This window comes from Staurois parvus, unplaced genomic scaffold, assembly GCF_062004578.1.
Source record: "Staurois parvus isolate SC_StPar_1 unplaced genomic scaffold, SC_StPar_1.0 ptg000746l, whole genome shotgun sequence".
Lineage (NCBI taxonomy): Eukaryota > Metazoa > Chordata > Amphibia > Anura > Ranidae > Staurois > Staurois parvus.
This window is the reverse complement of record NW_028318542.1, coordinates 1,970,463-1,987,043: the sequence shown is the minus strand read 5'-3', so window position 1 is coordinate 1,987,043 and position 16,581 is coordinate 1,970,463. Positions and strand designations below refer to the sequence as shown.

The 16,581-nt window shown below is 48.0% G+C and overlaps 1 protein-coding gene across 1 annotated transcript in view; it reads left to right on the top strand.

Annotated features, from left to right (window-relative positions):
* Nucleotides 1–8,162: 8,162 nt before the first annotated feature.
* Nucleotides 8,163–16,581, top strand: part of LOC149445103 (cytochrome P450 2H2-like) — a 31,724-nt gene continuing 23,305 nt past the window's right edge. Inside the window, exons 1-3 of the mRNA XM_089654144.1 lie at nucleotides 8,163–8,345; nucleotides 10,987–11,149; nucleotides 14,458–14,607. Coding sequence (XP_089510270.1) covers nucleotides 8,166–8,345; nucleotides 10,987–11,149; nucleotides 14,458–14,607 — 493 coding nt within the window. The 5' untranslated portion in view covers nucleotides 8,163–8,165. The remainder of the gene's footprint in view (nucleotides 8,346–10,986; nucleotides 11,150–14,457; nucleotides 14,608–16,581) is intronic.

Sequence of the window (16,581 nt, the reverse complement as noted above, 5' to 3'; positions counted from 1 at the left end):
AGAGTCTCTCATGCCATGTGCCACTTTCAGGTCTCCTCACACTGCTGGTGTGTTGAATTTTTTGACATAGGGTGCTGGCAGATTATGGGCCTCCCATAGCTGCTGCCAGGCCCCTAATCTGCCATAGGCCCCTATATACCGCCTCCTCATGCTGCTGCCAGGTCCAGAGTCTGTCATGGGTCCCTGTACGGCCTCCCATTGCTGCTGTCTCCATCGCCACACTCTGCCATGTGCCACTTTCAGGTCTCCTCACACTGCTGGTGTGTTGAATTTTTTGACATAGGGTGCTGGCAGATTATGGGCCTCCCATAGCTGCTGCCAGGCCCCTAATCTGCCATAGGCCCCTATATACCGCCTCCTCATGCTGCTGCCAGGTCCAGAGTCTGTCATGGGTCCCTGTACGGCCTCCCATTGCTGCTGTCTCCATCGCCACACTCTGCCATGTGCCACTTTCAGGTCTCCTCACACACTGCTGGTGTGTAGAATTTTTTGACATAGGGTGCTGGCAGATTAAGGGCCTCCCATAGCTGCTGCAAGGCCCCTAATCTGCCATAGGCCCCTATATACCGCCTCCTCATGCTGCTGCCAGGTCCAGAGTCTGTCATGGGTCCCTGTACGGCCTCCCATTGCTGCTGTCTCCATCGCCACACTCTGCCATGTGCCACTTTCAGGTCTCCTCACACACTGCTGGTGTGTAGAATTTTTTGACATAGGGTGCTGGCAGATTACGGGCCTCCCATTGCTGCTGCCAGGCCCCTAATCTGCCATGGGCCCCTATATACCGCCTCCTCATGCTGCTGCCAGGTCCAGAGTCTCTCATGGGTCCCTGTACGGCCTCCCATTGCTGCTGTCTCCATCGCCACACTCTGCCATGTGCCACTTTCAGGTCTCCTCACACACTGCTGGTGTGTAGAATTTTTTGACATAGGGTGCTGGCAGATTATGGGCCTCCTATAGCTGCTGCCAGGCCCCTAATCTGCCATAGGCCCCTATATACCGCTTCCTCATGCTGCTGCCAGGTCCAGAGTCTCTCATGCCATGTGCCACTTTCAGGTCTCCTCACACTGCTGGTGTGTTGAATTTTTTGACATAGGGTGCTGGCAGATTATGGGCCTCCCATAGCTGCTGCCAGGCCCCTAATCTGCCATAGGCCCCTATATACCGCCTCCTCATGCTGCTGCCAGGTCCAGAGTCTGTCATGGGTCCCTGTACGGCCTCCCATTGCTGCTGTCTCCATCGCCACACTCTGCCATGTGCCACTTTCAGGTCTCCTCACACACTGCTGGTGTGTAGAATTTTTTGACATAGGGTGCTGGCAGATTAAGGGCCTCCCATAGCTGCTGCCAGGCCCCTAATCTGCCATAGGCCCCTATATACCGCCTCCTCATGCTGCTGCCAGGTCCAGAGTCTGTCATGGGTCCCTGTACGGCCTCCCATTGCTGCTGTCTCCATCGCCACACTCTGCCATGTGCCACTTTCAGGTCTCCTCACACTGCTGGTGTGTTGAATTTTTTGACATAGGGTGCTGGCAGATTATGGGCCTCCTATAGCTGCTGCCAGGCCCCTAATCTGCCATAGGCCCCTATATACCGCTTCCTCATGCTGCTGCCAGGTCCAGAGTCTCTCATGCCATGTGCCACTTTCAGGTCTCCTCACACTGCTGGTGTGTTGAATTTTTTGACATAGGGTGCTGGCAGATTATGGGCCTCCCATAGCTGCTGCCAGGCCCCTAATCTGCCATAGGCCCCTATATACCGCCTCCTCATGCTGCTGCCAGGTCCAGAGTCTGTCATGGGTCCCTGTACGGCCTCCCATTGCTGCTGTCTCCATCGCCACACTCTGCCATGTGCCACTTTCAGGTCTCCTCACACTGCTGGTGTGTTGAATTTTTTGACATAGGGTGCTGGCAGATTATGGGCCTCCTATAGCTGCTGCCAGGCCCCTAATCTGCCATAGGCCCCTATATACCGCTTCCTCATGCTGCTGCCAGGTCCAGAGTCTCTCATGCCATGTGCCACTTTCAGGTCTCCTCACACTGCTGGTGTGTTGAATTTTTTGACATAGGGTGCTGGCAGATTATGGGCCTCCCATAGCTGCTGCCAGGCCCCTAATCTGCCATAGGCCCCTATATACCGCCTCCTCATGCTGCTGCCAGGTCCAGAGTCTGTCATGGGTCCCTGTACGGCCTCCCATTGCTGCTGTCTCCATCGCCACACTCTGCCATGTGCCACTTTCAGGTCTCCTCACACACTGCTGGTGTGTAGAATTTTTTGACATAGGGTGCTGGCAGATTAAGGGCCTCCCATAGCTGCTGCCAGGCCCCTAATCTGCCATAGGCCCCTATATACCGCCTCCTCATGCTGCTGCCAGGTCCAGAGTCTGTCATGGGTCCCTGTACGGCCTCCCATTGCTGCTGTCTCCATCGCCACACTCTGCCATGTGCCACTTTCAGGTCTCCTCACACTGCTGGTGTGTTGAATTTTTTGACATAGGGTGCTGGCAGATTATGGGCCTCCTATAGCTGCTGCCAGGCCCCTAATCTGCCATAGGCCCCTATATACCGCTTCCTCATGCTGCTGCCAGGTCCAGAGTCTCTCATGCCATGTGCCACTTTCAGGTCTCCTCACACTGCTGGTGTGTTGAATTTTTTGACATAGGGTGCTGGCAGATTATGGGCCTCCCATAGCTGCTGCCAGGCCCCTAATCTGCCATAGGCCCCTATATACCGCCTCCTCATGCTGCTGCCAGGTCCAGAGTCTGTCATGGGTCCCTGTACGGCCTCCCATTGCTGCTGTCTCCATCGCCACACTCTGCCATGTGCCACTTTCAGGTCTCCTCACACTGCTGGTGTGTAGAATTTTTTGACATAGGGTGCTGGCAGATTACGGGCCTCCCATTGCTGCTGCCAGGCCCCTAATCTGCCATGGGCCCCTATATACCGCCTCCTCATGCTGCTGCCAGGTCCAGAGTCTGTCATGGGTCCCTGTACGGCCTCCCATTGCTGCTGTCTCCATCGCCACACTCTGCCATGTGCCACTTTCAGGTCTCCTCACACTGCTGGTGTGTAGAATTTTTTGACATAGGGTGCTGGCAGATTACGGGCCTCCCATTGCTGCTGCCAGGCCCCTAATCTGCCATGGGCCCCTATATACCGCCTCCTCATGCTGCTGCCAGGTCCAGAGTCTGTCATGGGTCCCTGTACGGCCTCCCATTGCTGCTGTCTCCATCGCCACACTCTGCCATGTGCCACTTTCAGGTCTCCTCACACACTGCTGGTGTGTAGAATTTTTTGACATAGGGTGCTGGCAGATTACGGGCCTCCCATTGCTGCTGTCAGGCCCCTAATCTGCCATGGGCCCCTATATACCGCCTCCTCATGCTGCTGCCAGGTCCAGAGTCTGTCATGGGTCCCTGTACGGCCTCCCATTGCTGCTGTCTCCATCGCCACACTCTGCCATGTGCCACTTTCAGGTCTCCTCACACACTGCTGGTGTGTAGAATTTTTTGACATAGGGTGCTGGCAGATTACGGGCCTCCCATAGCTGCTGCCAGGCCCCTAATCTGCCATAGGCCCCTATATACCGCCTCCTCATGCTGCTGCCAGGTCCAGAGTCTCTCATGGGTCCCTGTACGGCCTCCCATTGCTGCTGTCTCCATCGCCACACTCTGCCATGTGCCACTTTCAGGTCTCCTCACACTGCTGGTGTGTAGAATTTTTTGACATAGGGTGCTGGCAGATTAAGGGCCTCCCATAGCTGCTGCCAGGCCCCTAATCTGCCATAGGCCCCTATATACCGCCTCCTCATGCTGCTGCCAGGTCCAGAGTCTGTCATGGGTCCCTGTACGGCCTCCCATTGCTGCTGTCTCCATCGCCACACTCTGCCATGTGCCACTTTCAGGTCTCCTCACACACTGCTGGTGTGTAGAATTTTTTGACATAGGGTGCTGGCAGATTACGGGCCTCCCATAGCTGCTGCCAGGCCCCTAATCTGCCATGGGCCCCTATACCGACTCCTCATGCTGTGACGTTGCAACAAGGTGGAATTCAACCCTACATATGTTAGACCGCCTTTACGAACAGCAAAAGGCCATCACAGATTTCCTGATGTTAAAAGCGGATAAAGGTATTCCCTGTGTAACTTAGATGTCAGCCATTGGCAGCTCATTCGTGACACCTGCGCTTGCTCAGGCCCTTTGAGGAGGCCACGCTATTCGTGAGTCGGCAGGACTATGGGATGAACGACGTCATTCCTCTGTTGCACGTCCTGGAACAAATGCTGTTAACAATGGCTGGTCAGGGTGCGGTAGACGTGGCGCACAGATCTCAACGCCACATGACCCCTGTGGGGGCAGGACAGGAAGAAGAGGAGGAGGTAGAGGAGGACATTGGTGCTCAGGAATTATTGAGTGAAATGGGTGGTTTTTCCACTCAGCGGACAGGAGTGGAGGAGCAGGAGCATCTGGTAGAGGAGGAGGAGGAGGAGGAGACAGAGGACCCAGACGCACCGTGGCAGTATGCTGTGGAGATGGAGGCAGGGAGTCCCTCGCATTCCTTGGCACAGATGGCCCATAGCATGCTCGGTTGCTTGCGTAGCGACAGCCGAATAATAACCATCAGACAGAGGGATGACTTTTGGCTGTCCACCTTGTTGGACCCTCGCTACCGTTCAAAAATGGTGGCCTTTTTCACACCTGCTGAGAGGGAGGCCAAAATAACGTACTATAAAAACCACCTATGTAGTCAGCTGGTCTCTGCCTGTCTGTGCCAACGTCCATCCTCAGACACTGTGGGCCCTGTGCGCTCGCGTTCCGCTGCCATGGCAGCAGGGGAGGGGTGGGGTGGTAGGAGCAGTGGCAGCTCCACCAGCAGCGGCTGCCTCAGTCTGCAGTCGATGATGAGTAGCTTTCTTCACCAGCGCAGTGAGGAAACTACTAACCAGCCACAGCAGCAGCAGCAGCAGCAGCATCAGGTGGACCTGGAGCAGGACCTCAAACAACAGGCTTAGACCTACTTGGACAGCACCCTGCCAACCGAGGTAGACAATCCCCTTGACTACTGGGCAACGAAACTTGACCTTTGGCCCCAACTAGCTGAATTTGCCCTTGAAAGGCTGTCATGCCTGGCCAGTAGCGTGGCATCGGAGCGCGTGTTTAGTGCGGCAGGAGGTATTGCAACTCCGCGGAGGACACGACTGTCCACCCAAAGTGTGGAGAGACTGACGTTTGTGAAAATGAATCAGGCGTGGATTAGTCTGGATTTCAAACCACCAGTTCCTGACACAACTGACTAAATCCGCCATGAATCATGCCCCAAACATGTGCCACTTTCAGGTCTCCTCACACTGCTGGTGTGTTCCATTTTTTGTCATAGGGTGCTGGCAGATTACGGGCCTCCCATAGCTGCTGCCAGGCCCCTAATCTGCCATGGGCCCCTATACCGCCTCCTCATGCTGCTGCCAGGTCCAGAGTCTGTCATGGGTCCCTGTACGGCCTCCCATTGCTGCTGTCTCCATCGCCACACTCTGCCATGTGCCACTTTCAGGTCTCCTCACACACTGCTGGTGTGTAGAATTTTTTGACATAGGGTGCTGGCAGATTAAGGGCCTCCCATAGCTGCTGCCAGGCCCCTAATCTGCCATAGGCCCCTATATACCGCCTCCTCATGCTGCTGCCAGGTCCAGAGTCTGTCATGGGTCCCTGTACAGCCTCCCATTGCTGCTGTCTCCATCGCCACACTCTGCTATGTGCCACTTTCAGGTCTCCTCACACTGCTGGTGTGTTGAATTTTTTGACATAGGGTGCTGGCAGATTATGGGCCTCCTATAGCTGCTGCCAGGCCCCTAATCTGCCATAGGCCCCTATATACCGCTTCCTCATGCTGCTGCCAGGTCCAGAGTCTCTCATGCCATGTGCCACTTTCAGGTCTCCTCACACTGCTGGTGTGTTGAATTTTTTGACATAGGGTGCTGGCAGATTATGGGCCTCCCATAGCTGCTGCCAGGCCCCTAATCTGCCATAGGCCCCTATATACCGCCTCCTCATGCTGCTGCCAGGTCCAGAGTCTGTCATGGGTCCCTGTACGGCCTCCCATTGCTGCTGTCTCCATCGCCACACTCTGCCATGTGCCACTTTCAGGTCTCCTCACACTGCTGGTGTGTAGAATTTTTTGACATAGGGTGCTGGCAGATTACGGGCCTCCCATTGCTGCTGCCAGGCCCCTAATCTGCCATGGGCCCCTATATACCGCCTCCTCATGCTGCTGCCAGGTCCAGAGTCTGTCATGGGTCCCTGTACGGCCTCCCATTGCTGCTGTCTCCATCGCCACACTCTGCCATGTGCCACTTTCAGGTCTCCTCACACTGCTGGTGTGTAGAATTTTTTGACATAGGGTGCTGGCAGATTACGGGCCTCCCATTGCTGCTGCCAGGCCCCTAATCTGCCATGGGCCCCTATATACCGCCTCCTCATGCTGCTGCCAGGTCCAGAGTCTGTCATGGGTCCCTGTACGGCCTCCCATTGCTGCTGTCTCCATCGCCACACTCTGCCATGTGCCACTTTCAGGTCTCCTCACACACTGCTGGTGTGTAGAATTTTTTGACATAGGGTGCTGGCAGATTACGGGCCTCCCATAGCTGCTGCCAGGCCCCTAATCTGCCATAGGCCCCTATATACCGCCTCCTCATGCTGCTGCCAGGTCCAGAGTCTCTCATGGGTCCCTGTACGGCCTCCCATTGCTGCTGTCTCCATCGCCACACTCTGCCATGTGCCACTTTCAGGTCTCCTCACACTGCTGGTGTGTAGAATTTTTTGACATAGGGTGCTGGCAGATTACGGGCCTCCCATAGCTGCTGCCAGGCCCCTAATCTGCCATAGGCCCCTATATACCGCCTCCTCATGCTGCTGCCAGGTCCAGAGTGTGTCATGGGTCCCTGTACGGCCTCCCATTGCTGCTGTCTCCATCGCCACACTCTGCCATGTGCCACTTTCAGGTCTCCTCACACTGCTGGTGGGTTCCATTTTTTGTCATAGGGTGCTGGCAGATTACGGGCCTCCCATAGCTGCTGCCAGGCCCCTAATCTGCCATGGGCCCCTGTTGTCGCTTGTTGGCATATTCCGCTCGTTCAGATGCTCCTTCTCCTGCTACTCCTCTTCACGGATTCCGTCAGCAGTCTTTCTTGGAATCCGTTTCCAAGAGACAACAGTTTGCGAGCACGCACCAGACGGTGCAGAAACTGAACGTCCTCCTGTCCAAGTTGCTGCTGCCAGGCTCGTAATCTGTCATGCGCCCCTGTACCGCCTCCTCATGCTGCTGCCAGGTCCAGAGTGTGTCATGGGCCCCCGTACCGACTCCAAATGCTGCTGTCAGGCCCGTAATCTGTCATGGGCCCCTGTACCGCCTCCCCATGCTGCTGCCACGTCCAGATTGTGTCATGGGTCCCTGTACGGCCTCCCATTGCTGCTGCCAGGCCTGTAATCTGCCATGGGCCCCCGTACCGACTCCTCATGCTGCTGCCAGGCCCGTAATCTGCCATGGGCCCCTGTACCACCTCCTCATGCTGCTGCCAGGTCCAGAGTGTGTCATGGGTCCCTGTACGGCCTCCCATTGCTGCTGTCTCTATCGCCACACTCTGCCATGTGCCACTTTCAGGTCTCCTCACACTGCTGGTGGTTTCCATTTTTGTCATAGGGTGCTGTATGGCCTCCCATTGCTGCTGCCTCCACCGCCACACTGTGGCTCCACACTCTGGTTTTGACCCCGTGACTGGCCAAATGAGTGAAGTGTGCGGTGATTCTAAGATCGACGGCACTCATCTGCATGTCATACTGCCTGACAGTATTATTTCTCTTCCCCAGCAGACTCCAAGGGCATTTAAATTAAAGGTACAGTGTTCAGCACTAATATTAAGTCTCTCTGAAGCCTAGAAACACCCTTTTTTAAGTTAAATTCACAGCGAATATATTCGACTCGAATCGAAATTTTTCTACGAATTCGCCGAATCAGTCGAATCGAATTTTTGAATACTTCGCTCATCTCTAATTAACACAGCTGTACAATTAGCTATACAATATGTCTATCCTCATACTTGGAATGCTGCCAAGCTTCACCTCACAAATAAATACAGCAGTCCGTGGTTTTGACACCATATAGAGAAGGTATTGTCAGGATGGCAGTAAATGTGGTAACAACACTTCTCATCGCTTCTGGAGTGACTCTCCTGATTTACTTCATTAAATGGTGGATGAATGTAAAGAAGAAAGACTTGCCACCAGGACCCACTCCTCTGCCACTTCTGGGGAATATTCCACAGATTACTGCCAGTGAAATGCCACAGTCTCTGGTGAAGGTGAGAATAATTACTCTGAATATTTTAAAATTATTGTAATCTAGGAAGAATCTCTCAGGAGAAGGTACAAACTAAACTACTACCATTTCCCAATTACTAGTCACATTTATAGGAAAAATTAAGAAAAAGAAAAAGCACTCACTTCATTTAAAGTGGTAGTAAACACAGCTAGTTGACATGTACCTACAGGTGAGCCTACAAAAAAGCTTAGCTGTAGGTACAAGGAATATCTCCAAAATGTGTACCGTTTAGGAGATATTCACTATTTCAGCAGCCGGTGATGTCAGCGGGGCATGCACACTACGCTTTGAAGGGACGCATGCCATCCCTTCAGAGCACTGTGCTGCGGCCATGGCTCCTGTGCACATGAGAGTGACGTCATCACAGCTCAGCCATTCAAATGGCTGGAGTCTGCGAACCTGGAAGAAAGACTGGGTAAAGATGGAAGCCCTGTCAGTGGTGACAGCACGCCAATGGAGGGCTTCATTTTAAGGCAAGTCTTTCATATTGTGCTAGTATGCAATTTTTTTTTTTTTGGCTTGACTTTACTACCCCTTTAGGCAAACCTCCAGGTTCTCCAGGTTCCTTAAAGTGGAACTAAACTCTCTCAATCAACATTAAAAGAGAACTCACCTATGTGGATGTAGCATTGAACTGATGCTGCATCTTCCCCCCCCCCCCAACTCTGCACTGAGAACTGAGCAATCAAACAATGCAGATCGCTCAGTTTTCCCCTCTGCTGTGAGCAGGGAGCCATGACTGTCAGTCTTTGACTCTCCACTCTGCCTCTTCAGCTCTCACTGGAGCACTGGGCTGGGGACAGGAGGGAGCAGCTAGCTCAGTCTCTCAGTGACACAACTGAGGGATTGAGCCAGCTGGTAATGTCAGGATCTTTCTCCAGCTCACTGTCAGCTGAAAACAGGTCACAGGAGTGCAGAACAAACTGATCCATAGGAGAACTAGAGCCAAAAAAGTTTTGCCTTGCCTTTTTAACTATTTTGAATCCTTATGCTGCTAGTCTTAGTAAATAGATAGGAAGGTATATTATATTAACTTGGCCTAGGCCAAGATAATGTCATACATCCAATTAGTCTTCCTGGGCATTTTTTTTTGTCAGCTGCACTGGAGGAGAAGGAGAATCATCCAATGAGGGTACCTGTCCTGTGAACGCTCCCTAACATGGAAAATCTGTTTACTTTGGAGAGACATTCTCCACCTCATCAAATCACAGAATGTTTTGCATCCATTGTGAAAATGCATAGCATTCTCTGAGTGATGACCATATCATTGTTAGTGTTCCTAAAGATGCCCTGTAGGAGTGGCGAAACGCGTGGAGGTGACATTACTTCCAGCCCATGGAGTGCATGAGGGCCGCATCACTTCCAAGTTTGGTAGAAGCCGATTTATACTGTTTTAATGAGTGCAATGTTTTTATATGCTCGTTTTAAGAGATAAAATACTGCACAATGGTAGATTCCTCTCCCCATGCGTCTTTCATGCTGGGTGAGTTCTTATGAAGTATGACTTACCATCACGAAAGGCAAAGCTACAGAGAGCCCAGGAGGGAAAGCAAATAATACAGAAGTGTAAAGAGGAGGCCAGGATAACATCTAAAGCTTTTTTGACTCTTATGTTAATAGCAAGGGGTCGCCAGAGGGGAACACCTGAGGGGGGTCACGGAGAGCACAGAGGCACTTGCTGGATGTTATATACATTGAGTACTCTTTGTGGAAGATGGACTTGTATTAATGGACTGATTTTGTACTTTGATATATGCACTTTGTGGGAAGAATGTTGAGAAAAAAATCACAATGAAATAATTACATATTATGTGGTGTTATGAATTTTATTTTCACAAATGTATAGGAATTTTGTTTTACTACATATGAATTGTAACACTGTGGATAAGATTTACCATGTAGCTTGATTGTGTCTAGGTAACTTATGAACAGCAGCTACGGGGGGGGGGGGGGGGTGAAGGGGTAGTTGTAATAGTAGGGATAGAACAGGTTTCTTTAAGGTGTGTTGCTTATGCATAAGCTAGGAGTTAAAGTGGAAACATAATGAAAGACAAATAGACCGTTCACTTCGCTTTTTTTGTTTTCCTTCCATGTGATTGGGTATTCTTTGCAAGATGAAGCTTCACCTCATTTCCTAAGCTCTGGTTACAGAGTGCAACTGAACTTGCAAAGTGCACAGTTTAGTTGCCTTTGATAAATCAGCTTCACTATGCTCTCTTCATTCTTCTGTTATTATACTGTTGAAGGCTGGCCATAGACTTTGGGGGGAGGTCAGATGTGCAGAAATAGTTTAATGACCCTTAGTGTAAAAGGATCCATAAACTTGTATGCTCAGCTCTGCCTTTTTTACACAGTATAAACAGTAAAGGAAATGGAGCACACACAACTGGAATCAAATCACAGACTAGGCTGTATTGGAGAAAACGACTAATGGGTCTTGGCACTTCAGTGATGTGAGTAAGGGCAGGAAGATGTGCCACCAATACCATGCCTTGCTCTTACCTATGACAAGCCAAAGACATCAATACAGTTGTTTGACAGAAGCACATTAGGCCATATCCACACAGTTCCAGCTATTTTGGAACCTATACAACTCTGAAAATAAAAATCTTTATCAACAGCTTGGTGAAAAGTACGGACCTGTATATACATTCTACCTTGGCAAAAGTCGAGCGGTCATGCTGATTGGCTATGATGCTGTTAAAGAGGCTTTGGTTGATAACAGTGACGTGTTCAGTAAAAGAGGAGATATGGCTCTACTAGAATTATTATTTAAGGATTTCGGTAAGATGCTAAAACAAAATAATTATCATGAATTAGTGTAATTTCTAACTTGTTTATATATGCCTCATTGATACTTGTACCATATAAACCAGCTGCAATAATTTAAATGGTTTTAAAATAAAGACACTCAATAAAATTGTAAAACCAAGATTGTATTAAAGGCACATACTAGCCAAACGTAAACATTTTACATAGGAATACACACAGGGAATCCAACATTCCTGGAGTTATTTTTTTCTGTTTGATGAGCATGCTGATGTACTGTAAGTTTGGGGCAATGTGCTTTCAGTTTTGCTATTGTGACAGAAGGGGGTCATGGGCACAGACACCAAAACGTTGATGCTAGTGGACCCTAAAAAACGTACTCGTTAGCCGTTTATAAAACGAATAGCTTCCTGAAAATGACAGGCAGAGAGTCATCTCCCTCTAAGGGAAAGTTAGACCTTCTTTCTAGTTTCTGTTGTATAAGCCTCTGCTATGTTCAGCTTTTGGATAGACCCAAGCTATTTAATAGGTGGAGCTGAAAGTGTGTAAGATCATAGCGAGTGTGTGATCAAGATGGAGTAGGTGAAATAGGAACTAGTACCCACACAATACTCTTCCCTTTTGTGATCCTAAACTGTTCTAGGACATCTATGGTGGATCAGGTGCCACTGATGAAAAAGGGGGCTGTACAGCCTGATTTATTTATATGTAAACCATTGATGTGGATTTCAGTGACATTGACTTGTACATTACCAATTATTTAGATAATTGTCAATAAAAGAATGTGAAAGGTAAGAATTGCCTAATTATTATTTCACACAAACAGGATAATGGAATAGGCCTTAAAGTGGCAGTGAGCACAATCTATACCCGGGGGCATCACAGCAGCCAGCTTGCTCAGGAGTTCATGTACTGGTGACAATGGCCCTAGCAATGGAGTGGTCAGGTAGGTTCCACAGGCACACACTTTAGGAGGTCTAGGCTACCATTATGCGATGCTCTGGGACAAAAAAAAGGATCTAGGATGATGATCTAGTATGGATTTTGGGGGAACCCCCCATGTTCTTTCAACCATAGAAACCAATGACTGTGTGGCACCCAACATCCTAGCACCCGGCATCCTAGCAACCAAAAATGTAATAAGTTTGATAGGATACAAGCAGCCAGCCCACACGACATTCTTGGTGGCCAGGATGCATGTAGTTACAGTAGAAAGTTTTCATTTAGTGCTTGGCCATCAATGGGAACCTCCTCCCTATTAGTTGGAATGTAGAATATAGCCAAGATGTTTCAATGGAATTAGAGTCCCCCTTCTTCAGGTATTGAGCAGAGTATCATAATTAGATCCAGAGTGTGCACATCATAATAAACCAATGTGGGGTGAGCTGCTGGATTCACTTCAGCTGGTGTCAATCCTGTTAGCCGTATATTTATGTTGTACATAGCGCAGATGTATTAGTCACCATTTACAGAGTGCTTAAAGTCATTCACTTACGGCCTTTTCTCCAAAAGAACTCAAGATCTAATGCCTCTATTACACTCATACACACAGACCACTCCATGAGGGAGCCAATCAACCCAAAGTATTGCTTTCTAGATTTTGGCCATGTAACGTTTGCATAGAGACGACCCCACCTCATGAGGTGAACGTGTTGGCTGTGTTTGTCAGTGTGGACTCAGAATAGTGAATATGTCCCTTTTACTGGCACTTTTGCAATTAAATTATCAGTATGGAAGAGGTACCATAGTGTCAGAGAATCAAGGGCACCACATCCCATTAAAAATATATATTTGTTATGAAAAAAGAAAAGAGACTTTAAAGCTGCCAAGACCCATACAAATTTTCTATCATAAAACTTATGACAATATTTTTATTACAAAAATATTAAAAGTGCAATCACAATACTGGATATAAAACCACCACAATTTTCTAGTGCGGCATCTTGGAAGATGGAGCGGTCTGCGTAGTCGCATATGTGCATGACATCACTTCCTTGTCAGGGTTGGCACGCATGCACGGTGGTGCCAATGGGCATCTGCATTTTTCCGGTGATGTCAGATGCCGGCGGGGTGGGAGGGGCATTTAAGGCCCAACATAATGGTTGATTGTTCGCTGAGGCTACTAGTGTGTAAGATGCCTCTTGTGGGCGGGACATGTGACTGGTCCTCGGTGAGCATACAGAGAGTATTGTGGGGCAAGCTAATGACTCCTATGGATGGTGCTTATGGGTGGCTCTCTGTTCATGCTAGTCATTTTCTCCTTTTTTTCTCCTTGTGTTTTATAGTTTGCACTTTGGAACCAGTATTAGGGTTTCTTGGTTGTCTATGGAGTGTAGCATGATTTTCTGTTTTGAAGGGGGTCCCTTTCTGGGTGTTGATGTCTTTTTGTCATCGGGTATATGAGCATCTTCTGGTGGGTAGGTGCATGGTGTGTTACTTAGGTACTATTGTAGGGATGATATATATATATGTACATATATACTCTAATGGTTAGGGTATATGGTTTTTGTTGTTATCATCCTACGCGATTCCATGCATATATTTAAAAGGTTTTTCCCCTTCTATGGCCACAGTCATCCAAACCTGGAGACCAACTGGTGCAGGATTTATTGTTTATTTTTGGATATCAATTTATCTTTGAATATTTCATACATATATTCTTGACCCGGATAATATAGTCCTCCAAGTGAATTCAATAATTAAAAGTTTGTCTATGTATATATGTACTTGCTGTATTTTGATATACATTGAATGTACTTGCTAATTTGTTTGTTGATGGAGCAATAAGTGTTATTTTATTGTTTTAGTGGCATTCTTGCAGTATTCATAATTCTCCTGAAGAAGCCAAAATTGTGGAGAAACATGTAGAGCTGAATTATACTGCACAGACCCTCAAGCCGAACTAGAAAATTGTGGTGGTTTTATAATCAGTAATGTGATTGCAGTTTTAATATTTTTGTAATACAAATATTGTCATCCGTTTTATGATATAACATGTGTATGAGACTTGAGTCGTGGCACCTTTAAAGTCCCTATTCTTTTTTCGTAACAAATATAAATCATCAGTATGTTTTCAGATTAAGGGAGGAAACCTATGCAAAGACATTGAGAACACTCAAACTTTAAGCTGATAGTGTCCCTGGTGGGATTCATGCTAAGGACATGTAACAGCAAGGCAAATATTTTAAGCACTGACTTGCTGGAAAAGGTACATATAATAAAGTTAAAGAGACAGTGGGAGAGTCAAAAAGCCATTGTTTAAAATGTGTGAATTTTTAGGGGTCTTCAAGAGTAATATGTATTAAGTCTTTAAATTTTTTTAGGGGTTATGATGAGCAATGGAGAGAGATGGAAGACGATGCGTCGCTTTTCCCTATCAACACTGAGGAATTTTGGGATGGGGAAGAGGAGTGTGGAGGAAAGGATCCAGGAGGAAGCTTGGTGTCTCAGGGACAGATTTATGAAGAGCAAAGGTAGGTGAAGAAAATGCTGAATTAGAACAATGGTAACTCCAAACTTACTTTTATATGGAATTACCCAGCCTATTGATCTAAACTAATCATTTCCTAACACCATTTTTAAAAATCCCTACTACTAGGCTGGAGTGACAGTATAATGTGATATGGTGAAATCTACCAGGATTATATCACCTTGCATGTGATAAAAAAATCTGAACATTGATGGAGGCTGTAAAATGTGAGTGAGTGAGTGAAGTAACCAAGCTGCGGAGTCTTAACAGTCATTTTGGGAAAGACCCACCAATTCACAGTTACCATCCAAAAAATGGCTTAGCACAGGGGTGGGCAAACTTTTTGACTTGAGGGCCGCAATGGGTTCATATATTGGACCCGGGGGCCGGACCAAGAGTAGATGAATGATGTGTATGTGTCATCCATAGTAAGTATAGTAATATTCCCCCATAGCAAGCATAGTAATTAATCCCCCATATAGTAATTCATCCCCCATAGTAATTCATCCCCCATAGTAATTCATCCCCCATATAGTAATTCATCCCCCATAGTAATTCACCCCCCATAGTAATTAATCCCCCATATAGTAATTCATCCCCCATATAGTAATTCATCCCCCATAGTAATTCATCCCCCATATAGTAATTCATCCCCCATAGTAATTCATCCCCCCCAAGTAGTAAGCCAAGTCCCCCCTGTGTCAATTCACTTACCTTTGCTCCGCGCGTTCCTCTCACCGTGTTCCCGCGCCGTTCCGGTCTTCAGGGCGGACTGTGAGAGGAGCCTAGCTCCCCTCACGTTCGTCATGCTGCCCCGCCTACACACATCCTGACAGCCATCCTGACAGTATCACGCTCCACGGGCCGGATTAAAAGGTCCGCCGGGCCGTAGTTTGCCCATTGCTGGCTTAGCATGTTGATAAAGGGAGGAGGGAGGAACCAGGGAAGGCAAAATATAAACACATTAAACTTCAGCTTTATGTAGCGCTGCCCCATGAAGGAGCCACTGGTTAAGGTCCTCTGTTTCTGGCCTCAACCTTCTCAAAGACCTCAGCCCCTCTGACAACACAGGCCAAATGCATAAACATGCAATATTACAAATCACCCTAATGGTGACACTAATCACCCAGCAATATGGCTATTTCAAGAAATAGGCACCGACAATAGTAGTAAAAAAACTTAATATATTGTCGCCAAACAAGTTAGCAATGAGGCTGGCAAAGGAAAGAAATGAATAAAAGTTATGATAATACACTTTAGTTTACAGACTAATTAGCAATAAGGACAGGGCATAAAATGACACTTGCCATCTAGATCAGCATAAACAGTAACAGTGCCACCTGCAGTGCAGCAGTCAGCATTAATACTATAAGACTTAATTTATAAACCACCGCAGAAAAACTGTCAGGGCGTACTAATGGCGGCTATGCCAGGCCTAAAACCATCTGGTAATAACTGTCAGTATTGTATATGACAAGTAATGGTAGAGCAATGGATTTTTAAATAAAGTATACCAGGTTGTGGCCTCGGGCACATCTCTGCAGGTAGCAGCTCCTTTGGGATTGAAACCGGAGTATGGTACAGATACAGAAACCAGGACAAGCTGAAACCAGAATTGGTAGTGAACAGTCAATACAAGTGGAAGTCAGTAACCAGAGAAATAAGAATACTGTTGATCAACAGGCTGAAGGAAGATAGGCACAGATTGATGTGTTCAGTCTGGTCATTGGACTGTGGATAGCAGGCTGAAGAGAAATTCAACTGGGCTTCTAACAAATGGCACAGTGTTTGACAGAAGGGTGAGGTAAATTGAACTATGTAGGAAGAAAGACCATGAGGCAGGAACACTTCCTGAAAGAAATGGAGCAGAGAAGAAAAAGTATCCACATTGACAAGAATGACTTTTGCAGCTCCTGGGGGGGGGAGTCAAATCTGTGACAAGGACACTTAGGTACAGTTAAAAAAAGAAATTAACCAT